We start from the raw sequence: 27,047 nt of genomic DNA, 5'->3' as shown, positions 1-27,047 counted from the left end.
TGCAACGCTTTAACGCTTTCCCTTACAAAAAAAAAAAAAAAAAAAAAAAAAAAGGGAACTTAGGGAATTAAATGCAAAATATTTAATTAAATAATGAAATATTTAATGAAATGAAGGTATTTAAACTGCAAAGTCAAGCCCTGGAAAGTCAGAACATACCATAATGTGGGTGACCCCAATTTCTGTGCCCATGAGCTGCCCGCGGCTCCTCTCAGGCCTCCCCAGGCACAGAGCTCGGCACTCAGTGCGGGGGGGACACAGCAACACGCCAAGGTCGGATCAGGAATCTGTGGCAGCTGCGTCCTGCCAGGGTCCCACTGGACACGTCGTGCATCCCCATGTGGGAGCTGAGGTTTGCAGAGGGTGGGAATGGTTTGGGGCCGCGTGATGAGGGTGCCTGTTAATGGTCTTTGCCTTGTTTTTGCTGCAGAGGTTGGCAGAACAGGTCTGGCGTGTTCCCCCAGCACGCGAGGCCTCTGGAGTGACAAGTGGCTTACCCCGACACCGCAGCGGGTGACCAGGAGCAGCACACCTTGCAGAACAGGAGGTGCTGCGAGAGCCGGACTGACACGATGGTGCCAGCATCTGCCCCAGGCGGGTGAGCAGGGCTGCGCAGGGCTTCTGGACCTCAGCAACACGTGCACAGGCTGGGGGTCCCAGGATCTGGCTCTGTCCTCGCATGGCCCTCATCAGATCTTTATCTCCACCTCTCTTATCTGGCACTGGGGAATAATATGCGCATGTAATGGCAGTGATTTGGAGCTGTGCTTATTGATGCCAGTGCAGCAGGAGCCAGGAGATGAATTGGTCCTTGCTCCACCAGGGCCGTCAGGAGGCAGGAGCTGCATGCTAACAGGGCGAGAACAGCTGCCTCATCCTCTCCTGCTCTGAGGAGGCCGGGATCCTGTACCGAAGGCGATGGGTACCGCTGTCAGCAGAGGTGTCTGCCACAGGCAGCCACCCTCGCTTGGCACGTGTCCCCTCCAGGACCCCCTGTCCTTGCTGGCAGCTCTCAGGGAGGCAGCTCCCAGGTCCAGCCACGGTGCCCCAGACCCCGCATGGAGCCCTGGGCAGTGCCACACGCTCGTCCCCGACCCGCAGGCACTGCTGCCATCCATCCCCCGGCCCGGCGGCGTGCCCGTGTCCCCCTGCCAAGGGCTCCATCCGCTGTTGCTGGTGATGCTCAGGGTGGGGACGAGAGAGTCCGGCGGGTGCACTGAGTTTGCTCAGCCTCAGCTCGCCCTCCCTTGGCAGCCGAGGGGAAAAGAGGAAGAGGGGAGGGCCCCCAAACCTCCGCAGCCCCACCCGCCTCCCTCCCCTCCTGAGAAGAAGAAGAAAACCAAACCAAACCATTAAAAATAAATAAATAAATAAAAAAGCAACCCAGCCCCGCGCAGCCGTGGGCTTTGGGACCCTGGAGCCCGGCGGAGGGGCGGCAGGTGCCGGGGATGCAGCGCCGAGCCCGGGGCCGCCTCTGGGGCACCGGGGCCGGCCGGGACCGGGGGCGCGGCGGAGCCCTGCCCGCCGGGGCGGGGGTGGAGGCGGGGGGGTGGCGTTTGCGGCTCAATAACGCCCAGGAGAAGTTGCAAACGGCGAAAAGACAGAGAAGGGGAAAAACACCCCGACACCGAGCCACCCGCCCCATCCCTCTTGCAGCTCCGCTTCCTGCCCAGCCCAGCTGCAGCGCGCCCGCTCCGGCACCTCCGGCACCCCCGGCACCGCGGGTACCCCGGGTACCCCCGGCGGCAGCGCCATGGGCAACGCGGCCGGGGGCATGGAGGGGGCTGCGGGCCGGGAGAACCGCGACAGCCGAGCCCCGGGCCCCGCCACCGCCGCCGCCGCCACCCCGCCGCGGCCGCCGCCGCCCGCCCGGCAGCCCATGCCCGCCGCCGCCGAGCTGGAGGAGCGCTTCAGCCGCGTCCTGGTGAGTCCTGGCCCTGCCGGGAGAAGCAGCCATCCTGCCCGAGCTTTGCCGGCTTTATTTTATCGAATCGCATCGTTTCTTTTATTTTTTTTTTTTCCTCCCTCTCCCGGCCCCGCGGCGTGGGCCGTCTCCTCCCGTTGCTCCCGGGGAATGCCCCGGGGATGCCCGAACTCGGGGCTGCTCGCCCCCGGCTGCGCTCTGCTGGGGGGCAGTGGTCCCAAAGGGCTTGGGTGAGGCTGAGCTCGGGCTCCTGGCCCCCCCCCAGGAAGCTCCAACCCCCCTGGGATGGGGCTGAGGAGCCGGCGGCAGGCCCGGAGCTGGCGGCGTGTAGCCAGCGAGCAGTGCCAGCCGCACACGCTGCAGCGAGCCGGTGCTGCAAATGTCAACCTGCCTCGCTCACCTCCTCCCGTCCGCCTGGAGCTCCTCTCCCGCACGTCCCAGCGGCTGCTGCTTTCCGGGATCTCTCCCTCTCTCCCTTCCCTCCCTCCTGCTCTCCGCATCTCAGCCCTGGCGTGAGGATGGGGCGCTTCTGCCCTAGCCTCTCTGCGTGGCCTTGGGCAAACTGCTCGCTTTCCCTGTGCCGTGGGGCCGAGCTCCCCGCCAGCCCTTCACGGGTGTCTCTGCAGCTCTGGGAAAAGCTCAGGTAGGCAGAGCAGGAGGTGAGCTGAGTGCTGGTCACCGGCAGCACCGTGCTGAGCTGCTGGAAGCTCCTCTCCGTCCTTGGGAGGTGGCGGATGGCCGTGACCTTCACTGTCCAGCTGTGCTGGATGCAGTCCCCACACATGTGCCTTCCCCCGCGCTCAGCGACGTGTCCTTTCCCCCCGCAGCCCCGGAGCGCGGAGGCGAGAGCAGCTCGGCTGCCCTTTCCGCAGCCGCCCTGTGCACCACGGAGCTGGGACACGCTCTGAAGGTCGCCGTCCTGCGTCCGCACGCTCCCCAAAAAAGCTCCAGGGCAGACTGGGAGCCCACTGGGAGCAGGGAAATGCTTGCTGCTTTAATCCCCTCATCCCCTGCACAAAATAAGAGCCCACGCTAACCTGAGCCTGGGCAGGGGCTCCAGCTGTGGACAAAAGCTCCCGGCTCCTGCGGCTGCCGTTACACAACGAGGTCGGGAGCAGTGCCGGTGCCGTGACCCGAGTCGCTCCGCAGCTCCTGCGGCCCCGCAGCAGGCAGGACCCGCCGCCCCGGCCCGCCCGGCCCCAGCCCAGGATGATTTACAAGCTTTCCCGTCGCGTTGCGATTACGGGAGGATTATTGGGGACAGGCAGCACAGCTGAAGTGCCTGCTTTGCCTGCAGCCACAGGCTGTGACTTCTCTGCCGCGGAGAGCATCTGCTTCGGCTCGCTGGGACTGCAGGGGGGTCGTTGCAAAGGGCTCTGCAATGCCGGGGCTGCGTGGTGCTGCCGAGAGCCCCGGGATGGGGCTTTGCTGTCCCCCGGGGGTGGCTGTGTGACTCTTGGTGTGGTGCTTTGGGTGCGGATGGCAGTACGAGGTTGAGATTGTGCCTGTAATGGCTCTGGGGTGCACGCATGCCGTGGTTGCAGAAGGGGGCTGGCAGCTGGGGATTTTGGGGTGCTGTGGCTGCGATTGCGAGGCCTCAGGAAGTGTCACTTTCCGCTGGTGAGATGGGGCCTAGGTGTGCTCCGGAGGGGTCTAAATCCTAAACTGAAAAGTGATCAAAAAGGGCCAAGTGGTGATTCATACTCTCCCTGTGACCCCAGCCTCCTTGATCCCAAGGAAAAGCCCTGGCAGGGAGCTACTGGGACAAGTGTGCTGGTTTTGGCAACACGGGAACTGGCTGTCTTGTGAAATTGGATGTCCCAATCTCTCTTCCTCCTTTCACGGGCTCCCTTCCCCCTCCTTTCATCATCCCTACTCATGGCAGCGTTGGTGGGGGGAGCAGCAGGATCCCCACTACGGAGGGATGGAGGGCTGCTCTGCCTCCAGCCACCCTAATTGTATTTTTAATCATCTCTAGGGACCTGCAGTGTTCATGGATTCATTTCTCACCTGCAAAGGGCATGAGTTTAGCACTGGGGTGTGAGCTGGTGGGCTGGAAACCTTCCTGTTCTATTGCTGGGACGTGGTTTGGGTCCAGCACATGGTCTTGGTACAGTGATACCACGGGAGGGCTGCTGCACCCCAGTGCCACGAGGCCATGTCAGTGCAAACCAATTCCTGGCCAGACATCCTAAACTGGCAGAAATAATGGGAAAAATCCAGGCTGAAAGGCAGCCCGAGGGACTGTCGGGTCAGTAGCAGAGCCCTGGGGGTTCAAACTGCTGGTGGGGAGGTGAGGAACAAACCTCACTGTGTGCTCAGATATGGGGAATCTGGTTTTATTCCAGGCATTCTGGCTTATTCCCAGCTAGGGCACCGTGGCAGATGCCGCTTTGGCAGAGGGACAGCAGGGCTGTCCCTGTGCCAAGTGACCTGGGACGTGCTGGTGCGGCTCTGGAGTTTGGGGATGTGGGGAGAAGCAGAGGAAGGAGACGGCCTCTGGCTGCTGGGCTGGGGATGTGCTTCTGCTCAGGGCAGCCTGGTTACCTCTTGTTACAAAGGAGGAAAAGAAAAGGTTCAGGAATGGCAAAATGAAACCGTGCACCAAGGGCGTGGTGGAGGTGAGCAGCAGCTGGGCTGCCCAAGCATCCGCAGACAGCTGGGAGGGCTCTGGGGTGGTGGCACTCAGCAGACAGGACCGTGGTGGCCCTGCTGTGAGGTTTTGCTGCTAAACCATGGCAACTCCTCGCTCTGCTGGTCCACGGGGCGGCGAGAGCTTTGCTTTGGCCTCTCTCGGGACCTGGAAGAGAGATCAGCTGCAGCTGAAAGGGCAGAGACCTAAAAACTCTGAGCCTTTGAGGAGCCGGGTGGAAAATTCCCCCCGAGCCCTTGCTTAGGTCCTTGGTGTCACTTAAAAGCAGCAAGTGCTCTGCGAAAGCGGGGCAGGCTGCGGGACAGGGATTAAAACTGGGAGACCTCAAAACTTCACATTGGTGAAAGCTCCTTGTGTGCCGCAGGGCCCCGGGTGGCCACGAGGCGCAGCTTTGTGTTTGCAGTTGTCCGGGTGAGCTGGCAGCCGGCACCGCTGCAGATGTTTGCAGATGTGCCGCTGGCCAGAGCGCGGCGGTGAGGCCGGTCACCAGCGAGCCCTGGCTGCGGCCACACCGCGAGCTGGGGGAATCACGGGCAGGGCAGAAGAACGATGCCCGGCTTTGTGCTGGACCCGTCCCCACACGGCGTACGGGGCTGGCACAGCTCGGCGGGATGCGGGGAGGCACAGCCGGCTCCGTGATGGGCTCCTGAGAGGAGCGGGGAACCCTCTGCAGCTCTGCTGGTGTCCCTGGTGTCCCCGGTGTCCCTGCAGGACATGTGCCTGTGCCACACGGAGATGGGAAGGCAGGCAGCCCTTGCGCTGAGGTTGCTGCGTGTGGCTGGATCAGGTCCTGGCTGAGCTGGGAGGGTGTCCCCAATGTGGGGATCCCCCCACCCCGCCATCGCAGGACGGGCAAACGCTCGGCGGCGAGGCGAGCGTGGCTGCTCAGTCTCATTTCCCCACCGTGCGCTGAGAGCAGCTTCTGCTTGTTCTTAAAATAGAGCCGGGAGCAGCAGGCGGTGGGGAGGCCTTGGCCACAGCCGTGCGCTAGCAGGCGCCTGTCCCTTAGCAACTCCTCGCCTCCCCCGGGGTGGGCTCCGGCCTCCGGAGGGGTCCTGCCCGCTCCCCCTGCCAGCTTTTCCCTCTGGCATGTGGTGGGTTTGGGACGCAGCCACGGCTGGCTCCGGGGACTCCCTCACAGGGTGAGCCGGTCCCGGGAGCGTTGCCCAGCCCTGATTGCGGCGTGCTGGGCTCGGGGAGAGCCCGGGCGGTCCCCGTCCTGCTGGGTGCCTGGCGCTGAGCCGCGGGGAGAGGCTGTGGCCTCCCTCCGTGCCAGGTGAGGGTAGGAAGGAGAGATGTGCTCCCCGCAGCGGGGATGGCTCTGGTGACGCTTGCTGAAGGGGACAGCACGGGAACGCAGGCAGGAGCATCGCGCCCCGTAGCCACCAGGGACGGTGCAGCCCGGGGCCGGCGTGTCCCATGGGCTGCCAGCCCAGCCACCCGGTGCCGTCAGTCTTTCTGCGGCCAAGCGGTCGGTGAAAGCCTCCAAGCCGCCACCTTGGGTCCGCTCCAGCTCCTTTCTTGTGGCAGACAGGGGCTGCTGCTTCGCGCCAGCGGCTGCCACCTTCCCCCTGTGTACTGTGAGGAACCACACACGACAGATTCAGCCACGGGGCTCCCCCAGCTCCCAGCAGGGTGTCCCCAGCCTCTCCCAGGCCGTGGGATGCTCGGGCTGGGCTGCCCTGTTCCACGTGCTGGCTGGCATTTGAGGCTTTACACTGGGACCAGAGCTTCTCGTCCGTTACGTGGTCCTGCATCCATGTGCACTCACCCAAATCTCCACAGGAGCTCCCTGCCAAGCGCAGTGGAGCACTGCGGCCCCGCACGCTGCCCCTCTCCTCCCTGCTTTCTCCCACCCCAGTGCCACCGCTCCCAGCTGCTGCGTGTGGCTCCCTCCCGGCCCTGCGCAGGCCAAGAAACTGCAGAAGATGCTTGAGCAGCTCGGCCACGATCCCTAAGCAACGGCCGTCTCGTTTCGGTCTGGTTTTCACTTGAGCCCATCGAGCAGCCAACCAGCAATGACGGCGCTGCCGCATGTGTTTTGCAGAGCAAACGCTTCCGTGGCGGATGCTTTTAATTTTCTGTCTGGCTGGGTGCAGAGACTGGCCCTGCTCATCTCCGCCTGCTCAGAGGCCACTCGCGGTGTGCGCAGCCCCTGCTTGTGTGTGGAATGAAAATTCGGGGTGCCTGACACTCAAAATAACTCTGCCAGGCAGGAGCCCTCTGCGCAGCCTCGGTGTTGCGGTTGGTGCAACAAGAAAAGGCCTTTTCGTAGCGGGAAATGATGTAGGTGCTGCCTCACCTCCCCCCGTCTGGTTTTAGGTGCAGGGTAAATCCCGGCACAACCTCCAGCAAGCCCTCCCCGTGCTGGCTTTGCCTGAGCTCAGGGTCCCGGCCAGCCACCTCCCGTCCCAGGGCGTCACTGAGATGTCACCGCAGGCGCTGGGGACCTCCTGTCCCGGTGGGCTGTGTGGGAGACCCTTGGTGCCATCTGTTTGGGCTGACAGGAGCGTGGCGGGCCGTGACGCTGCTCGGTGTCTGTGCCCGCCCTCGCAGGCTGTGTGGTCTGGTCCTGACGCAGCCCGTGGCACGGCAGGACGGGGATGGGCTCGACGCCAGGTCCTGGGTGCGATGAGGGTGCTGGCCTTGGAGGTGGGTTGTGATTGCTGGGGTAAGTCCCCTTCTCCTCTCCATCTCGTTCCTGCCATCCCAGTCCCCTGAGGAGGAGGGGAAGGACCAAGTCCTTTGTTTACCGCCTGTGAGGCCACCCTGCCCCACATCCCCGGTGGCACCAGGGCCCCCAGCAGGAAGCGAGAACCGGTTTCTTTGTGCTCCCGACTGACGCCACGGACCACAGCGGGGCGCCCGGGGTGGGAGGCCACTTCCTCCGCCTGCACCACGTGCCCCGCGGGGGAAGGCAGCCACCACCCAGTTTCAAACCCAAACGATGCCACATCCTGCCACCAGGCCCGGCCCTGCCTGCAAGGATGGGGTCGTGCCAGCCTCACCGGGGACAGATGGACTCAACTGTCACAGCACAGCCACCTCCGTGGGGGCATCGCTGGCACCCCGCACTCTGTCAGCATCCTCGGCCCGTGGGAGGCCCTGTCCCACCAGTGATGCTTGTTCCTGGGTTTTCAGGGTCCTACACGTGATAATTTGAGTCCCTGTGACGTGCACAGCCTTTGGGATAACCCAGCACAAAGTTCGTTGATGCTCCACGGGCTGGGGGTCCCTGTGGGAGAGGTTTGGGCTGTGCAGCAGGTGCCACCGTCCCTTTTCTGCAGATGGCACCGATGGCCAAAGTGTGTTTTGTGAAGGCTGCTTGGGTGAGTGGTCCCACCTGGCGCTCTCTTGGGGCTGGGAGAGCCACCAGGCATCGGTCTGACCCTTCTGGAGGGTTTTATCCATCCCCATGGAGGGATGGGGACCGCAAGGACAGGGCTTCCCCCAGCAGAAGTGGCACCGGGGATGGCACCAGGCTGTGCCAGTTGCCCGTGGTGGATCCTGCGTGCAGTAGCCCAGGAAGTGTTATTGCAGCAACAACTCTGGGTGTCCTGGCTCTGCCACCACCTCGGCTGCCTCAGGACCTGTCCGGCCACTCCGATGCAGTCTCGCAGCGAGGCTATTTCTGGCCTCGCAGCCTAATTTTAGCCTCATTGCCTTTGTCCTGCGTGCTGCTGTGCGAGCTGCCTGCTGCGGGCAGCTGGGAGGGAGCAGCCAGGCTCCAGGCAGCCCGGCCAGAGCCAGCCGAATACCGGCTCGGTGTGGTGGCGTGGGGCCCCAGGCAGCTTGGGGACCATGGCTTCAGCCTCCGTGCGGGCTCCTTTCCACCCGTATCGCCCTGTTTTGGCTGATTGCAAAAGCAGCCTGGCGGGTACTTGGTGGAGGTGGGTGCTGAGGTTTCCGCTCCTGCCCGGCGTGTTGGCACCTTTCCTCTTGACGGGCTCCTCTGTGGCTACCCGCGTCCCTCCCTGCTCAGCTCTGATCCCGCCCCAAACCCCACAGGATGCCTTTTCCCCAGGGACGTGGGTGTCCCAGGGCAGTCCCCAGTGGTGCCTGCACCCCGCATCCCTGTGCCGGGGAAGCCAAAACTGGAGGTTAAGGTGACTCGGAGCAGGGCTGGGGCTGTGCACTGTCTCCACATGGCTCCTTGTGGCCAGGCTGCAGGCTCTCCGGGCGAGCAGCAGCCTCAGCTCCTGCTTTCCTTAGGGCTGGATCGCCAAGAAATCGGTCTTTTGGGAAATTAAATCATCCATGACCCAAGCTGAGCTCCCTGAATGGCTGAGGCGTGCGTGCAACGCACCTGGCACAGCAGGCGGCCTGTCCGAGGCTCTGCAGGTCCACCCGTGGTGTCCCTCTGGGACCCACCCCGTGCACCGCAGCACCCTGCAGGCAGGAGCTGAGCCCAGGGTGCCCCGGAGCCCCCAGCCTCAGCGAGGAGCAGTTTCGGTGGCTGCCTCGTGCTGCTCGGGGAGCGGAAACCACGTCACGTCCTGCTCAGGCGGCTCCAGGGGCTGGCGGCGGCTGCGGAGAGGCCGATGTGGGGTGGGGAGGTGGCGGCCAGGTTGTGTAATGCTGGCACGAAAGGAGGGGGGTGACACGCAACACCCTGCCCCCAGGTCGGGTCTCCAAAGAAGCGCTGATTTCACCATCTGGGCTCGTTGCGTGCCCACAGGGATGGCTTGGAGCCGTCCGTCACCATCACACCGTGGGGACTCGGCCGTGTCTCCAGCCCCTGTCCCCATGTGGGGTGGCTGAGCAGTGACCAAAAGGCTCAGCTGGGGATGGCACCTGCGCTGGCTGAGGCTGGGAGCACGGTGTGCTGGTGACATGGGTGCGTGGCTCCGTTTTTCCCTCCAGCACCCCACGTCCTGCCCTGCCCCCCACTAACACCCAGCGCCCTCTGCCATGGAGACCCCAGACACCTCCAGACAGGGACATTGCTGACGGGTCCATGGTGCCGGGTGGTGGTGTGAAAGTTCCTGGGGAAAGCAATGTCCCTGTGGTCCCATTGGTGAGCAGGGACACCGGGTGCCGCGTGAATGGGGGGTACCCCAGCCCACAGAGGGGTTTTGGGGACACCCCTGACCCCTGTCTCCCCGCAGAACTCCATGAACCTGCCCCCCGACAAGATGCAGCTGCTCAGCCAGTATGACAACGAGAAGAAATGGGAGCTCGTCTGCGACCAGGTGAGGTCCAAGTGCAGTGACGCCTTGCTGGCCTCACTGCTGGCCCTGTCCCCAAATGCTACTCAGGGCTGGTGGCCGCTGGCCTCAGATCAGCCCAGCACATGTGGCTGAAGCAGCGGATCTGGGTGCTGGCATCCATCTCCATTAGCGAGACAGCAGCTTATTAGCCTGATTAACCATTGAAGTGCGACCATCTGCAGCACGGGGTACGGGTGGCTGCAGTGTGCCCAGGCAGTGCGCGGAGCAGGGACAAGGTGCAGAGCAGGGTAGTGTTTCCCCATGCCACAGGCAGGTGGCTTCAGCCTCTCTCTGTGGCTTGTAGGAGCGCTTCCAGGTGAAAAACCCACCGTCTGCCTACATCCAGAAGCTGAAGAGCTACTTGGACACGGGCGGCGTGAGCAGGAAGGTGAGGGCTTCCTTGCACCCCATGGGTCCGCCCTTGTCCCTCGGGGCCAGGCCCGGTGCCAACGGCTCTCCCTGTCCCCGCAGTTCAAGCGACGAGTGCAGGAGTCGACACAGGTGCTCCGGGAGCTGGAGATTTCCTTAAGGACCAACTACATCGGGTAAGGAGGGTGAGCAGGGGGTCCTTGGTGGCATCCGGCCGCTGCTGGGACAGAGACTCGTGTGCTGGTGGCTGCTGGCTGTGGGGGTGACAGCGGGGTGTGGAGGCAGGGGGTGGAGGCTGGTGGCTTCATCCCTGGGGTGGCTTTGATGGGAGGGTGGAGGGGCCGAGGCGGCGGCCGGCTGTGCCCTGGGTGCTGCAGGACCTGAACCCCTGCAGTGGCAGCAGAGCCCGGGGGCTGTCCCCTCTGGGTGTCAGGGCCTGGGGTCACTGTGGCACCCGCGTCCCTCAGAGAGGTGGCACCACACAGCGGTGCCGTGTCCCCCGTATGTCCCCACCTTACTGGGGACCTCTGGGCTGGAGGGGGAGAGGGGAGGAAGAGGAGGGCTTGTGGAACCCACTAACCCCTGTGCTCCCCAGCTGGGTCCAGGAGTTTCTCAACGAGGAGAACAAGGGGCTGGATGTGCTGCTGGAGTACCTCGCCTTCGCCCAGTGCTCCGTCGCGTACGTCCCCACTGCCACTGGCATCCCGGGTGCCCCTTTTCCCCTGAGACCCTTTCCTGGCTCTCCGGTCGCTGGGCTGGCATCAGCCTCCCCCCAAGCTCAGAGGGGCTGGGGGAGCTGGGGGGTCCAGAGCTGCAGAGCTCCGTGTCTGGGGGAAACCAGCGCCCCATTTGTCCCCAGCCCTGGGGACCGCAGAGGTCCCCACGTGCCTGCTGGCATCGGGGGTGCTGCTTGCTCACCTCTCCCCGACCCCACCAGGTACGACATGGAGAGCACTGAGAATGGCAGCCCGGGCTCCGACAAGGGCAAGCCCCTGGAGCGGTCGCTGGAGGATCTGAGCAAAAGCAACTCCTCGTCCCCCACGCAGGGCGTCTCCAAAGTGCGGCACCTCACCGTCAGGTAACACGCGGACCCTGGCGCCGCTCCCCACTCTCCGCCTCGCTGCACCCTGGCCCCGCCGTGCCATGCCGTGCTGTGCCGGCTCAGAGAGGGGCTCGGCAGGGAGATGCAAGCCTGGTCCTAGATATGGGTCCCCGGTGCTGTTCTGGGGACCAAGGGGGAGACAAAGCCGCATGTGCTCTCAGCAGTGCTGGAAGCCAGGGTAAAGAGCAAGGTTGGGGCAGTTCCCACCGCCCAGCTCTGCAGTCCCTGCAGCTCTCTGCTGTGGGATGCCCTGGCCAAAACTGGGGTGGGAGGATCAGGGAAATGAGCACAAATCAGAGCTGCTTGAGATTTTTGGGAGCAAATCCCCACCCTGCTGCTGCATCAGACATAGGGGCTGCTGCCGGCGAGGGTTTAAAAGCAGCGAGGGTTTGAAGATGACCGGGCCTGCGCCCTCTGAGCCGGTCCCAGCAGCCGGCGGCTCTCGCTTGCTAACCCTGCAGCCCTCTTCTAACCCCGCTCTTCTCTTGCACGCTGCCGGGGGATGTGCTTACGGTAGGTGACGGGGCTGGGGTGCTGGCGTGGTGGAGATGCCCCGGAGGGGCCATGCAGCCCCCGCTGACTCGCTGCTGGCCCCAGCGTGGGGATGGCCCCTGTGGTCGTCCCTGACGGGCAGGGCGGTCCGAGGGGACACCCGGCTGTGTCCACCCTGGGAAGGGAGACGGCTGCCGTAGCGTGGCTGGGGGCTCCCTTGGGACCGCGGGGCCCCTCGTTCCCTGCCAGCACCTCCAGAGGAGCCGGCGTCCCCCGTGCCCCAGGGACAGGTCAGGAGCAATGGCTCGGATGTGGCACCCGCGGGATCCCAACCCCAGCCTGGTCGCAGGCTTAGGAGGGCTCAGCACCGCCCGGTGCTCAGCACCAGCCCCTGCAAGCGGCAGCAGCTGCCCTGCTTGCCCCCTGCCCACGTTCCCCCAGCCCCTGGCTCCACACCCCGGCTGTCCCGCGGGCCGCGCGGGAGCCCCGTTTCTCCCTCCTGTCCTGCAGGCTCTAACGCGCCTCCAGCTGCTGCCTCTCGAACCAGCACATCCACACCCTCCTCCACCACGTCCACCCCAGCGTCCCCTGCAGCGCCCCGGGCAGCGATGGGGACAGTTGCCCCAGGTCACCTGGCAGCTCCTATTCGCCCCGGTGAGCCTCCGAGACTGCCCATGCGCGAGGGGCACGCGGCCCCCCCCTGCCACCCCAGCCCCACCGCGGCCACCCCCCGCGCCTGGCGTCCCTTGGGCTTGCAGATGGGGATGACCACCAGGCTGGACATCGGGGCTCTCTCCCATGGGAATGCAGCTTGCTGGGTCCCCCGGTTTTCCTTTGCTGGCTGGTGAGCCCAGGGGCACCGAGGCCACCGCCTGTCCCCCCCCCCGCCCTCACGCTGCCCACCCCCTGCTTGCGCTGCGCCCCACGGCTGCCCCCGAGCCCCCTGCTCAGCTGCCCTCTTGCCCGTGCAGGCTCAACCCCTCGCACAGCAGGAAGGCGCTGAGGAATTCCCGCATTGTCAGCCAGAAGGACGACGTCCACGTCTGCATCATGTGTCTCCGTGCCATCATGAACTACCAGGTGGGAGCAGGCAGCGTCCTCCGGGATCCCTGGGAGACCCCCAAAAGCCTCCAGTCCCTGCGCTGCCCCCATCAGGGTCAGAGTCTGGCTTTGGGGTATGGTGAGGAGCACACATCTGCTGCCCCCCAGCTCTGATGGCTTGGGGACACCCAGACTTTGCACTCAGATGTCCTTGCTCAGCCACCTGCTCAGCAGGAACATGGCATGGGCCATAGCACTAGGTCCCTGGGCATCCCTGGGGAAGGCAGGGGTATGAGCGACCCCATTAATGCTCCTTTTTCCCCCAGTCTGGCTTCAGCCTGGTGATGAACCACCCAGCCTGTGTCAACGAGATCACCCTGAGCCTCAACAACAAGAACGCCAGGTAGGGGCTGTCCCCTCTCACTTGTCCCCTCAGCTGCGCCACGGCCACGACCCCTCATGGCCTGTGCCTCCGCAGGACCAAGGCGCTCGTGCTGGAGCTGCTGGCTGCCGTCTGCCTGGTCCGAGGTGGCCATGACATTATCCTTGCTGCCTTTGACAACTTCAAGGAGGTGAGTCTCTGGGAGGGACACACGGTCCCCATGCTGACCCCTGTGCACGTGCCTCAGTTTCTCTTTGTGCAGCAGAGTCCTGCTCCACTGAGACACCCTTGATCCTAAAAATGCCTGTCGCATAACTTATCTGGGGTTGCTCCAGTTGTTGGGCTTGATGTCCCCATGCCAGCACATGTCCCCAGGGCTGGGATGGCACGGGGACGTCTCAGCAGGGATGTCCTGCACCCGGCAGGGCTGGGATGGCATCGGCAGCGGGTGCCTCCTGCCCTGCCATCCCCACGGGTGCCCACCTTGGCCGTGCCCCTCCCAGCCCTCAGACCCTGCTCCCACCCCAGGTCTGTGGCGAGAAGAACCGCTTTGAGAAGCTGATGGAGTATTTCCGAAATGAGGACAGCAACATTGACTTCATGGTGAGCGGTGGGGGAGGCTGGGGCCCCCGCTGTGCCCCCTGCCCCACGCTGGGCTGGAGACACCTGGGGACCCACAGCCTCCTGCCCTGGTGGCAGCTCCCGTGGTCCCCCCAGGCCTGTCCTTGGCTATGTCCCAAGGGCTGCCAAGTCCCCAAAATGCCGTGCCCCCAAAAGCTGCTGGTCCCTCCCCAGGGCGTTGTGTCCCAAGGGCTGCTGAGCAGCTGGCTGTTTCCCAGATCCCCGTGTCCACAGGGCCGTGAAACCTCCGTGCTGTCCCCAGGGACTTGCGTCCCCAGGGCTGCTGAACCGCCGTGCTGAGCCTGCTCCTGTCCCCGCAGGTCGCCTGCATGCAGTTCATCAACATCGTGGTGCACTCGGTGGAGAACATGAACTTCCGTGTCTTCCTGCAGTACGAGTTCACCCACCTGGGGCTTGACCAGTACCTGGAGGTGGGTGGTCCTGCGCCGCCCCGAGCCCCCGCTGCGGCTGCGGCTCCCATCTCGGTGGTGGGTGGGCACCGTGGCTGCCACCACCCGTGACGGTGCCGCCGGTTGTCCCGTGGCAGAACCTGCGGCTCACCGAGAGCGACAAGCTGCAGGTGCAGATCCAAGCCTACCTGGACAACGTTTTTGACGTGGGGGCCATGCTGGAGGACTCGGAGACCAAGACGGCTGTGCTGGAGCACATGGAGGAGCTGCAGGAGCACGTCAGCCAGGTGGGACGTGGGCGCGTGGGCAGGGGCTGCTGACGCAAGCCCCAAGTGGGGCGGGAGGCAGGGCTGGGCCACGGCGGCTGCGGCTGAGCGCCGGTGCCTCGTCCCCACAGCTGACGGAGAAGCTGCAGGATGCGGAGAACGACTCCATGGCCAAGATAGCGGAGCTGGAGAAGCAGCTGAGCCAGGCGCGGCGGGAGCTGGAGGCGCTGCGGGTGAGCACCCACGGGTGCTGCGATGCTGCCGGGGCTGAGGGGGGGAAGCGGATGCGTGGGGAACCTCGGTCAGGGGGTGCTGGGGGACACCGGTGACACGCCGGGGTTTGTCACGCCGCAGGAGCAGCTCAGCCCGCCGCGGCCACCCAGCCCGCCAGCCCCACAGCCCCAGGAGTGCTACCGGCTGGCACTGGAGCGGCGGCTGGCGGAGCTGGAGGAGAAGGGGTTAGTGCAGATCCTGCGTGGGCCCGATGGAGACGTCGCCATCGAAATTGTCCCCGTCGTCATAGAGACCGCAGCAGCCCCCGTGGTTACCACAGAGGCCACCGCCGCCAGCACAGGTACCGCGGGTGCGGGGGTCCGCTTCCTGCTGGGGACAGCTGGCGCCGGGGAGGGGTGGCAGTATGTTCTCTGAGCACAGCCAGGGAAACCGAGGCAGGGGGCGCAGGGATGTGCCCAGGGACGTGGAGTCGCTCGGTGGCAGAGTGGTCCTGGCAGCGGCACCGTGTCCTGCTGATGCATCAACTCACCCACTTCTCGTTTCCGTTTGCAGATGCTCCTGCTCCAGCTCCGGCTCCGGCTCCGGCTCCATCCCCACCTCCTCCCCCTGAACCTGCTGCCCCCCCACCACCTCCCCCACCGCCCCCCCCTCCACCCCTGCCTGGGGCTGAGCCTGAGCCCCCCGTGCCCCCCCCGCCCCCCCTGCCCACGGGTGCCGCGCCCCCCCCAGCCCCTCCGCTCCCAGGTGCCGCAGTGCCCCCACCGCCCCCACCGCTCCCCGGGGGGCTGGAGGGCCCTGTGCCACCCCCCCCACCGCCCCCACCGCTTGGCGGGGAGTCCCCCGCCGGGCCCCCTGCTGCCGGTGGTTCAGGTGAGTGTGGCCAGGGAATGGGGTCCAGGGACAGGGGGGACGTCCTTGGGGTGTCTCGAGCGCCAGAGGCATACTGGGGTGGGTTTGGGCCCCCGCCGGTGACGCTGCCTGCCTCTCACCCCGCAGTGAAGGTGAAGAAGCCGATCCAGACCAAGTTCCGCATGCCCGTCTTCAACTGGGTGGCGCTGAAGCCGAGCCAGATCGACGGCACCGTCTTCACGGAGCTCAATGACGAGAAGGTGCTGCAGGTGAGGCCATGCAGGCACCTGGGGGGTGAGTACAGGGGGCTCGGTGGGGCCGGTGCCTGCGCCCATGCCGCACCGGTGCTGACGTTACCCCGGCCTTCGTTGCACCCCCACCCGCATTGCACCCGTGCTGGCTTGGCACCCCTGCCCACGCTGCACCCATCTGTGGTGTCGCTGGCTCACGTGGCTGCAGCCCTGGAGGAGCTGGAGGCCAGCGCCGTGCAGAGCGACAATACGGGGTCTGTGGGACGCGGAGCCCTGCCCTCCTCCTCTCACCCCATCCCTGTCCCCTTGCTCCACCCTCAGCCTCTCCTGTTCCAGCCGTGTCTTCTTCCCCATCTTCATTCTCTGCCTCCCTCCCTCCCTCCCTCTCCCCGCACCTTGTCCCCTCATTAGCCCCTCCTTGCCCTGTCCCTGCCTTGTCTTCATCCCCTTCCCCATCCTCAGCCCCCAACTTGTCCTCTCCTCCTCCCTCCATCTTCATCCTCTCGCCCCTCTCCCCCTTGTCCTGTCCCAACCCTCCGGCCCCATCCTCATCCCAGCCGTCCTGCACCAGCTCCCAGCCGTGCCCTCAGCCCTGTCCCCCCGCAGGAGCTGGACATGAGTGACTTCGAGGAGCAGTTCAAGACCAAGGCCCAGGGCCCTGCCCTGGACATCAGCGCCCTCAAGGTGAAGGCCACGCAGAAGGCCCCCAGCAAGGTCACCCTCATGGAGTCCAACCGGGCCAAGAACCTGGCCATCACCCTCCGCAAGGGTGGCCGCAGCATCCAGGACATCTGCACAGCCATCGAGACGTGAGTGTCCCCTCCTCAGTGGGACAAGGACGAGCCAGGGCACCGGGAGGGAGGCGGCAGGGGGCTGAGGGACCCGCTGCAGGGTCTGCCTGTGCTGGGGGCGTCCCACCACCCGCTGCTCCTGCAGGTACGACCAGCAAGCCCTGAGCCTCGATTTCCTGGAGCTGCTGCTGCGCTTCCTGCCCACCGAGTACGAGCGGACGCTGATCGGGAAGTTCGAGCGGGAGCAGCAGCCTCCGGAGGAGCTCTCGGACGAGGACCAGTTCATGATCAGGTTCAGCAAGATCCCGCGCCTGGCCGAGCGCATGAACGTCATGATCTTCCTGGGCAACTTCAACGACACGGCCCAGCTGCTCATGCCGGTGGGTGTGGGGGCGCGGGTGGGGGGACACAGCACGGCTGTGGGCGGCACAGGGTGGGCAGCCTCCTGCGGCGGGGCTCACACACTTCCCCTGCTGTCCTCAGCAACTCAATGCCATCATCGCCGCCTCCATGTCCCTCAAGTCCTCCAGCAAACTGCGCAACATCCTCGAGGTGAGGGGTGCGAGGCCGTGGCCCCATGGGGGGATGTCTGGCCGGGCCGGGTGCACGTTGGCAGTGCTGACCTGCCCCATGCATCCTGACTGCGTGGGGGCGTGGGGTGCAGACGTGCCCCCGCTGCTGGGCTCAGCCCCTGGCCCTACCTGAGCCCTTGCACCTCCTCAGATCGTGCTGGCCTTCGGGAACTACATGAACAGCAGCAAGCGCGGGGCTGCCTACGGCTTTCGGCTGCAGAGCCTCGATGCGGTAGGTTTGGTGCGGGGCTGCCCTGCAGGTCCCTTGTGCTGTAGGGAAGGACGTAGTGCACACAGGCACTGTCACTGCACGGGGACAAGCCGAGGGGACAGGGCGTTACAGGGACCGGGTATAGGGACAGAGGGACGTGGGAAGCAGCTGTAGGGATGGAGAGACACAGGGGCTGGCCATGGGGCAGAGGGTTACAGGGACCAAGCATGGAGATGGAGGAACGCAGGGAGCAGCCCTGGGCACAGAGGGACGTGGGAAACAGGCACAGGGATGGACGGGTGCAGGAACCAGCTGTGGCCGTGGGTGAATGCTGGGAGTACCTGAGGGGACAGAGAGAGTTCAGCTGCAGCAATGGGGGAAGCCATGGGAATGGAAGGGTGCAGGCACCAGTCACGGGGACAGAGGGCTGCCTTGAGCAGGGGTTGGTGGGGCAGTGGGATGCGGGATGGGGCTGACACTGCTCTCTCCCAGCTGCTGGAGATGAAGTCGACAGACAGGAAGCAGACACTGCTGCATTACCTGGTGCGGGTGATCACGGAGAAGTACCCCGAGCTCACTGGCTTCCACACCGAGCTGCATTTCCTCGACAAGGCTGGCTCAGGTAGCACCCGTGGGCACTGGGCTGGGGACCACAGCAGGCTGCAGCCCCCACGTGGGGACTCTCAGAGCCTGCCCTGACCCTGGCACTGGTCACTGATCACCGTTTCTGCAGTGTCCCTGGACAGCGTGTTGCAGGACGTGCGGAGCCTGCAGCAGGGCATGGAGCTCACCCGCAAGGAGTTCATGCGGCAGGATGACAGCCCCGTGCTCAAGGAGTTCCTCAAGGCCAACTCGGAGGTGATGGAGAAGCTGCAGGCTGACAGCAAAACTGCCAAGGTGGGTGCTGAGGGCAGCGCAGGGTGGTGGGGCAGGACTGGGTCCCCATTGCTGCATAGGGTCACCCTGGGGTGATATCTGATGTCTGATGCCTGTGCCCCATGGGAGAGGCTCTGGGTGGGATGTGGCTCCAGCAGGACTGCCAGAGCCATGGGGGATGTGGATGGGGGCACCGAGGTGACAGAGGGTGGGTGGGGGACAGTGGGTGGCTGGGCTCTGCTGCCAGACCCCAGCCCCCCATATTGGGGTGTCTCTGCCCGCAGGAGGCATACGAGTCAGCCGTGGAGTACTTCGGGGAGAACCCCAAAAACAGTCCCCCCACGACCTTCTTCCCCATGTTCATGCGCTTCATCAGAGCCTACAAGGTAGGGGGCCGGGGGTGCCCTGTTTCTGGGGGCTGGGAGGGGACTTGGTTTTTAGGGGGGAGTCTGACCCCACTTTGGGGTAACTGGCCACAGCCACACACAAGGCTGGGGGCCTGTGGGACAGAGAGACCCTGGCACACAGAGCTGCCCTTTGGGGCCGGTGCAGGCACTGGGTTGGGGTGAGGCAGGGGCTGCCAGAGCCCCCTTGGGATTGCCGAGGAGCAGAAAGCGGGGGGGAGGGCGTTCCTGCAGCACCACAGCAGAACCCTGCAGCTCAGCGTGCCTTCCCTGCACCTCTCCCAAGAAAGCAGAGCAGGACATCGAGCTGTGGAAGAAACAAGAGGCTGCGGCCAAAGAGGCAGAATCCAGCCCCAACGGCAGCGAGGACCAGCTCGACACGAAGGTACCCGATGTGGGGACACTTCCCTGTGCTGGTGCAGGCTCTTGAGCATCCCTTCCCCAGCAAATCCCACCCTGCTGCCCTGCGGCTTCTCCTGGATGAGGCCAGGAGGCAGCAGCCTGGCTCGGTATCACTGTGCCCTCTGTCCGGGCTGAATTTGGGAAAGGGCAAAGGAGCTTTTCCAGATGGGATGTGCCATTCACCCCACTCTGTCTCCACCACAGTCACCCATGCAGAAAGCCAGGCGGCAGCAGATGGATATGATCGCTGAGCTGAAGAAGAAGCAAATGGTGAAGGAGCCGCTCATTTATGAAGGAAAAGACGGTGCCATCGAGGATATTATTTCAGGTGAGGGGCAGGGTGTCTCCCCTGGTGCTTGGCGCTCAGAGTCCCTGGCCAGGCTGTGCCAGAACAGAGTCCCCATGGGGTGCAGGTCCGTTGGGTGGGTGCCACGGCTTGTCACACAGCCCTGCGATGGCCGGGAGGGAGCACAGTGCTGGGAGAGATCCAGAGACAGTGAGGGCCGGGCAGCTGCTGGGTCACTGGAAGTTGGACATTCAGGGCTGGGCTCCCAGCTCTGCTGCCCCTGCACGGGGTTTCGACGCATGGGGCTTCGGCACAGACAGCGCTGCAGCCAAGTGGGTGCAGCTGGGAGAGCCTCCCTGGCGGGGGCTCTGAGAGCTGTCACAGCTCGGAGCCAGGGAGCCACCGAGCCCTGCTGGGGAGCCCAGAGCCACCTGCAGCACCTCCCTGTCTGCACAGCAAAGCCGCCGAACGCTCTCTGCCCTGTCTCATAGCTCTTCCTCCTCTTCTGCTTCTTCCTCCCTTCTCCTCCTCTCCGCTGTCTCTCTGGATCACTTTGCTCAGCTCTGAAAACTGTTCCTTTCACGGCCCGGACGGGCAAGCGCTCGTCCCGGCTCTTCTGCGATGCGAGCTTCAACGAGGAGAGTCCCCTGTAGTGGCTGCCTGTAGGTAATGGGGGGCAGCCGGGCTGGGGGCACGGGCACAGCCTGGGTGGGCAGAGGGGCACAGGGGGGCTGCCGGGCTGCGGCTCTCCTCCTGCATTTCTCTGCCCAGCACCATTCTGGCTCTATGGCCGATCGGCTGGGCCCAGCTCTCTGCTGAAAGCCACCCCCCGGGCCGCCCCAGCATCAGCCCCAGCACCGTGGCACAAGGCTGGGCACTGGAATTGCTGCAGGAGTGGGTCCCACGGGCTAGTTTTTCCCAGCTGCCTCCCTCCTGCCTCTGTGCTGCTGGTCAGGCTCCTCCCAAGCATCCCCATAACCGACGGGCTGACCCTGGGCGGTGGTGGGGACGAGGGAAGGGTCCTGCCTGCAGGTGCAGGCTTTGCTGGGGCGGGCGGGCTGGTGGCTTGCTGAGCCGGTGCCTTCTCCCCTTTCAGATCTGCGGAACAACCCCTACCGGCGCGCAGACAAGGGCCGCGGCAGCGCCAAGAAACGGGCTGTGGGGCAGAGCCTGCAGGCGACGCCGGACATCTCGCTGTGAGCAGGGCAGGCCTGTCCTGCACATGCAGATGGGACTGCAGGGCGTCAGCCCGCCAGCCTGGGCCGACCCACGGTGGGGGGACGGTGCCCACTCCTCGCTGCTCAAGCTGCTTCGTGTGCCAGCCCACGCTGCTGCCCCTGCCCTGCGTGCCCATGGGTCTGACGCAGGGCTCCCCCAGCAATTGCTTAGCGATAACACTGAGCTCCTCTCCTCTGAGCCGGCAGGGATGGGGGGAGCACAGGAAGCCCCCCACCTTGTCCTGATAGGGAAAGGGGCTGCCCTGCCCCTTGCCCAGGGCTGCTGCGTTGCCCTCCTGCTGTCCGGGGCAACCCTGCACAACGGTGTGCCCCTCTCCTCAGCTTGCTGGTGCCTTCGATCTCCCACTGCAGGAGGGGCAGAGGGTTGGCAGCCGGGGCCACAGTGCTCCTGGTGCTTCTCCCACATCTCCCGTCGGTGCAGAGCCCTTCGAGGCCATGCTCTCCTCTGCTGCAGAGTGGGGCGGGCACAGGCTTTGCCTCCTCTCCAGCAAGGAGCCTGCTGCAAAGATCCCACCCTGGGCACTTCATGTACCCCAGGAGCTGGCAGGGGTGCTATTTTACAGTCATTTTCTATGTCTTCCTTAAAAAAAAAAAAAATTCTGTGCTATGGGAGCAGGGGCTGGGACACCCATGGGTTCCACAGGGTCTCACCAGGAGCCTAAGGCTGGGGCGAACAGTGCTGGTCTATGACAATCAGCAGGATCAAGGATTCACCATCCCCGAATCGCTACGTGGTGGTACCTGGCCTTGCCCTCCTGCCTCCCCAGCACCCACCTCTGCTCTTGGGGCTGCAGCCTCTCAGACACCGGTGCCCATCGGCCCGCGGGGACCACGAGGCTGCTCCCGTTCGCCAGCAGTTGCACGATGCAATCCGCAGCAGGTGCTAGGCAGCCTCCAGCCCTTGCAGCAAACACCGCGATATCCCCAAACAGTGCAGGGTCACAGCTGAACTCGTGCAGGAAAAGGAGGACAGAAAAGGGGTGGGCTTGGATGTAGCCAGAGAGCTGCATCAGCCTACAAATAGTGACTGAAGCACTGGCCTTTATTCCTCCCCACCCTGCTGCTGATCAGTCAGAGCCGTGCACTGCTGCAGTTAACCCGTTAATGCATTGACTTTGTCACCAACGCCCCCTGCTTGCCCTGCTGCGAGGACTCGTGGTTGCCGTGTACATTCTCGCTTGCCCCAGCTTTTAGACCAGGGTCAGTCCTCGTTACAAGCCAGAGCAGCGACTGCTTCCTGCTGTAATTACGATGCTAAGCGCCACCGGCTCAGTATCGCGCCAAGCTCAAAGGGAGGGAAGGGAAATGAATGTGTAACTTATAAATGCCTTTAAGCCAGAAATGTAAAACATTAACTGCTAATTTGTATACATTATTTTTATATACTGAGGGCCTGTTTAATCCAAAGCAGAACTGGTAATAAACCAACTCTATGGATAAAGCCCGTGTCTGTGAGTGGGGGTGAGCTCTGCGTGTGGGCCGGTGCTGAGCAAGTCCCAGTGTTTGAGGCTGCTCAGGCTACCTCCTGCCTTCGCGGGCTGGATGCAGCAGCTGCCGCTTGCTGCTTTACTAACACTAAGACATGAACTGCACAAGGAACTGCTGCTGGGAGTGGTGGCCCCGCTCTTTTGAACTGCTGCAAGTGGAAGATGTATTTCTGACTTGCCCATGCCTGCAGGACTGGCAGCAGGGGCGATTTAGTGGATGAAAACACGAGAAAGTAAGTGCCAGGGGACAACAGGAAGGGCAAGCCAGGCTTTGTGACACTTCAGAGGCACAGTCCCCCATCTTTAACTGCGTTGTCCTTGAGGAGGCGGCTGTCAGGCCCTGGCACCCACATGAGCACGTGCGCATTGTCACCAGGATGCTCGGGAAGGCACCCGCCGCCCCCGCCAACCCCAGCACGGAGCTGCAGACAGCCCTGGGCGAGGCTCAGTCCTGCACAAGGGCACAACCTGGCTTCTCAGCTGGGCTGTCCTCAGAGACAAGGGCTGCTTCCCAAAGCTGACCCATGTCTTTACAGGGAAGTCTAGGAAATCCCAAATGCAATCAATGCACCTTTTTTTTTTTTTTTTTTTTTTTTTGTGGACAGCTGATCTGACTTCTGTGTTCACTGTACAAACAGGTACATGATAGCAAAAGTCAGCCTCCCAACCCGTTGGCTGGAATTTGGGTTTTCCATTTCAGGTAGCTGATCTCATGCGCTCACTGACGTGGCCGTGAGCACACCTCCAGTCCACCGCATTGACAGAAAGGCACCGTGCAAGTGGAGGCAGCTTCTGCACCAAGAGGGAGCCGAAGCCCATGCTGCACGGTGTGGGCAAACCTCCGGCATCGTCTGCTTAACCTCAATTCCTCAGGATCCTGGAGTGATTTCTCTCACTCTTGAGGGGAAGATGTGTCAGCCCCCTGTACAGCAAAAGCCCCTGCCTGGAACATAAAGCAACAGCGAGCAGTGCCCTCTGCTTTCCCTTGATCAGTTGAACCTGGGCCTTGTCAAAACAGCACAGGAGATGCACTCAGGATAGCTGGAAATCGAGGGGGCATCATTTCACTGACAAAGCTTCAGTGTGGTGCAGGGACACATTCATTTGACACAAATAGCCACAGTTTTTGCAAATCAGCCTGTTTTCTCAGACAGGAAAGCCTCGATCCAAAGTTATGTGAATGCCAGCTAGCTAGATGGCTGAGAACATGCTGGGAAGCCTCATGGCAGCCCTGTAACCACCAGGGAGCTCGGGCATGGAGCCAAGGACGTAGAACTGGAACAGGAGGAGGAAAGGGGACGATGTGCTTAACTGGGAAACAGAGCAGCATCAACACATTCAGCAAATGCTGTGCTCAGATCTGCCAAAGGTACTGCTGCCTCTTCACACCCACAAAGGACTCTTCCCTGCATCCCCCCAAAATCTAGGGTGAAGGTTACTCAAACCAGGCTCCTCTTAAAAAAATACCACACTCAGTAGTCTTCATGTTCTCTGGTACAACATATCAAACCCCCGACCATGAAAACAAAGAATCCTTTTTTTCCAGCTTTTATTTTTTTTCTGTGAAAATACAGGTTGAAATGTTAATTTCAAGAAATCACAGTTTTATAAAGTGTCATTCATTCAATACCAGCTAGTCATTCCATCATCTTCACCCATGCCTGTACTGCCCATCCCAAAGCTTTGTATTGCTTTGCCAAAGGTGATTTTTCTCCCAAAGACCTTAAGAAAGGTGCTATATGACAAGAACCATCTGTATTTATTACTATTTGTCCTCCCTCCCTAACTTGTACTGGGATTCAGTCCTAAAGCCTAATTATGTTATTACACACAATTTAAGACAAATGTTAACAGGGATAACAAAAAAACTTTCCTGACTTTCTTGCCTGTTGGTATTGCACAGCCAGCCTTTCTGCAAGCTGGGCTTTTTCTGCCTGTCACAGCAAAAACAACCAGCCAAATTAACAGGAAACTGTCCCAGCAGCAGGAGAGAGCTGAGATCCCAAGTTGGTAGGTGGCAAAAACATTAAAACCCTGGAGATACTTCCGAGAGCAGAACCACATTTCAGGACAGTAAAAGCACCAATGGTTTGTGGTATCAGCCGGAGCGTCTTTCCCACGCGGCAGGGAGAGCTGACGCCCCAGCCTGCTCCTCTGAGCAGCTGCCCTGTAAATGGTTGTTACGTGGAGGGCTGCAGCCTCACTTTCTTGCTTGAGGTGGCAGAAAAATAGGATTGAAGTTTTTGGACAAAATGAACAGGATGGAGATACTGGCTAATGCTGGTGTGAGAGCGCAGGAGAACGTAAACATCTCCACCTACCCAGCAAAGACGATCTGGCTTCACAAGGGTTCCTGCCTTTCACCCACCCACTCAGGTGGCCCAAGACTAGCGTTAATGCTATAGATGAAGTGTAAAGCTCACAGGTCCCGCAAGCAGAGGACTGCTGTACCCTGTCCTACTGCTTGGCAGAACTCGGGTCTAACACCAACGTACAAAAACGCACACCTGTACATTGAGGCACTTTGCGGACGACAGTGAAAGCCATGAGGTGCAGCCTTCAGGAAGGGAACAGACTATTCTTTTGCACTGACACGTCACCAACAGTTATTATGACAGACTCTTCTTAGAAGCAGCCAACAGGTTTTTCTCCTCTCCCCCTCAGAGGAAGCCCGAGGAGGGTGCCAAGTGCAGGAAGTTTGGTTTCTGCACTCAACACCTGCTTGGGAGCTCCTGGGAATGCTGCAAGGCATCTCGATCCCTGTTGCTCCAGAGCCTAGAACTTGTAGTAGCTTATGGCTAAAAATTGTGCCAACTTCCCTATTCCTCCCCACTCCTGCCTGGAAAAGGTGTGCATAATGTTTTAACTGTTTACTAAAAAGACTCTTAATGTGGCTGCATTTCAGATATACTTATTTTGGACAATTCATTAAGTGCTTTAGAACAAAAAAGTGCTATAAGAGACTATACGCACAGTGGTGACAGGTTTAACTTCTTCAAGAGTTCCACTTTTCTACTGCATAATAACTTCAGTTTCCTGGTTAAGGATGTCAACACCTAGCGTAGCAAAACCAGCCAATATTCTGGGAGACCAAAGGGAAAGAGTATCAATTGCAGGTCACTAGTCCTCAGAATGGGAGGTCCAGAGCTTAACTTTTCCCAGCTGTTTTAAGTGAACTTCACTTGAGAAACCTGCAGACATTCCTGCCTCGTTGCATCTCCCAACACCAGCCTGGATCTGGCACGGCTGACCTTGCTCCCTGGGAGCTGCTCCTCTCTTATGCCTGGGTGTCAGCAGCCCCGGCTCTGCGGCCGCTGTGGTTCCAGCATTCTGGAAGAGGCACAGCACACCAGCAAATCGGTTTGCTGTTTGCAGACACACAAGGACTTTGAGCAGCCCTGAATGAGTGCACCCAAGTACCTTACGCCTCCCTCTGGTTTTGTTCTGGGTTACAGAAGGGCTAGCAACACCCGCCCGTCTGAACTTGACACATACAGTTTTTGTATACTTTACAAAAAAATAATCACCAAAAAAAAGTTCACCAATGATTAAGGCATTGTGGGCCCAGCTGCCCGTCCCGCTCTATTAACATGTTTTGACGTGAGGGGAGGAATACGAAGCCTGGTACCAGCCTTTAGGTGCTGGTGCAGACGGGCTGAGCTAACGCCACGCAGCACTGGGACACTGATCTCCAGCGGAGGGGCTGAGCGGATGGCAGGACTGGTAGCTGGGAGTGGGATCTAAGAAAACAGTTCTGCAGCAGAATTCAGACTGCCTGAGCTGATGGAGCTGCTGTCCTGCCCCCTCCAGGGGGAGCTGTGCGGACAAGGACAGCTCCTGTGAAGTTGCAGCAAGTCAGCAGCAGCAGCGGTGGAAACGGGGCTGAGGAGCGCAACCCTGCCCACCACGGAACACGTTCCTCCTGCCCTACCGTGTACTCCCTTCGTTGGTAGCAACAACAGAGTGGGAAGCACCAGCTCCTATGTCAGGGAGGAGATTCAGAAGATGAGAGCTGCAAGCAAAGCTCTTTCTGGGAACAAAGTTCTTTTCTGATTCAAGAAGGAAGTGTCTGCGGGGAAGGGTGGGAGGTGAAACCAAGCACCCAGCTAGTTACTGCTGTCAATTTTCCCCATGTAGAAGGCTTGAGGTAGAGATGATGCTACCCAAAGCCTACAGAAACATTAAGTTTTTCCTCCAGCTAGAAGGAAGTTAGCCAGCTCCCCTCAGCACAAACAACCACAGCTGCACTGAAGATACTCAACCTCCACCTCCTTTGAGCAAGCCCAGGAACTACCAGCTTCACCTCAGAGGCTGAGCAACGGGAGCTCTCATCCAATCCCCATATGCTCCTGAAAAGCACAATCACATTCCTCTGAAAAGCAGGAATTTTCGTGTACCATTCTCAAGCTCAATCTCACGCACCCAAAACAAGTAATTCCCACTGTTCTGGGGAACATTTAAGCTTCAGGACATGTCTTGGAACTGGATCAGAGCAGACAACAGAAGTGAGGCCCGAGAGCAGTGAACTGCTGAACTGCTATCCTACTTCAGCACAAAACACCAGCAACTGTGCGTGGTGCTTGATGGCAGGGGTGGCTGGAAGCTTTTGCAATTCCATATTTCAACAAGGTAAAAACCTCCACTGCAGAAGCAGCCTCACGGCCTGTTCTCCAGTTGACCGTGTTTGACTCTCCACGTCCAGCTGACACTGCAGTCAGGGGCAAGGGTGCACTGCAGCTCAATACCGGAGTCGGGGACCTCCATGTCGTAGTGCACTGGCTGGCCTTCTTTGGTAACCAGACTGAAGGCAGGGACCCGTACCTGTGAAGCAGAACAAATTAATCTGAATGCCACTTCAAGCCTCTTTCAGAGCATAATAACCCATTAACTAACCCAGCCTGATTGGCAAATGACATCACCACTCAAGAAAAGCTGCAGGAGAGAAGCTTGTGACTGGCAGAAAGATCCTGAAATAG

At 61.8% G+C, this 27,047-nt stretch overlaps 2 protein-coding genes across 4 annotated transcripts in view; one reads left to right on the top strand and one right to left on the bottom strand.

Annotated features, from left to right (window-relative positions):
- The first annotated feature begins 1,573 nt into the window (after positions 1-1,573).
- Positions 1,574-22,025, top strand: FMNL1 (formin like 1). Its single transcript, XM_084496121.1, has 26 exons — positions 1,574-1,924; positions 9,686-9,769; positions 10,092-10,175; positions 10,259-10,332; positions 10,752-10,835; positions 11,094-11,234; positions 12,722-12,830; positions 13,118-13,194; positions 13,270-13,363; positions 13,702-13,776; positions 14,115-14,225; positions 14,342-14,491; positions 14,602-14,703; positions 14,825-15,044; positions 15,257-15,574; positions 15,701-15,822; positions 16,411-16,613; positions 16,741-16,975; positions 17,079-17,147; positions 17,319-17,399; positions 17,871-18,000; positions 18,112-18,275; positions 18,539-18,640; positions 18,945-19,043; positions 19,265-19,388; positions 20,443-22,025. The coding sequence occupies exons 1-26, from the start codon at positions 1,754-1,756 to the stop codon at positions 20,544-20,546; spliced, it is 3,327 nt and encodes a 1,108-aa protein (XP_084352247.1). The 5' UTR covers positions 1,574-1,753; the 3' UTR covers positions 20,547-22,025.
- The window catches only part of MAP3K14 (mitogen-activated protein kinase kinase kinase 14), a 28,333-nt gene continuing 22,657 nt past the window's right edge, over positions 21,372-27,047 (bottom strand). For 2 of the 3 annotated variants that reach the window (XM_084496122.1, XM_084496123.1), the window contains exon 16: positions 21,372-26,892. In XM_084496122.1, the coding sequence (XP_084352248.1) occupies positions 26,728-26,892 (165 nt within the window). In that variant the 3' untranslated portion in view covers positions 21,372-26,727. The remainder of the gene's footprint in view (positions 26,893-27,047) is intronic. The other variant, XR_014685500.1, reaches the window with a different exon arrangement.

Source organism: Aythya ferina, assembly GCF_964211825.1.
Source record: "Aythya ferina genome assembly, chromosome: 23".
NCBI classification, from domain to species: Eukaryota; Metazoa; Chordata; class Aves; order Anseriformes; family Anatidae; genus Aythya; species Aythya ferina.
The sequence above is the reverse complement of the archived record's forward strand: the minus strand, read 5'-3'. Positions and strand labels throughout refer to the sequence as shown.

Excerpts from the sequence above, each read along its gene's own strand:
- FMNL1 (XM_084496121.1), top strand. The coding sequence starts at position 1,754 with ATGGGCAACGCGGCCGGGGGCATGGAGGGGGCTGCGGGCCGGGAGAAC. Across the intron at positions 12,831-13,117 it reads GTGCCATCATGAACTACCAG|TCTGGCTTCAGCCTGGTGAT; the intron begins GTGGGAGCAGGC and ends TTTTTCCCCCAG. Across the intron at positions 14,492-14,601 it reads TGCAGGAGCACGTCAGCCAG|CTGACGGAGAAGCTGCAGGA; the intron begins GTGGGACGTGGG and ends TCGTCCCCACAG.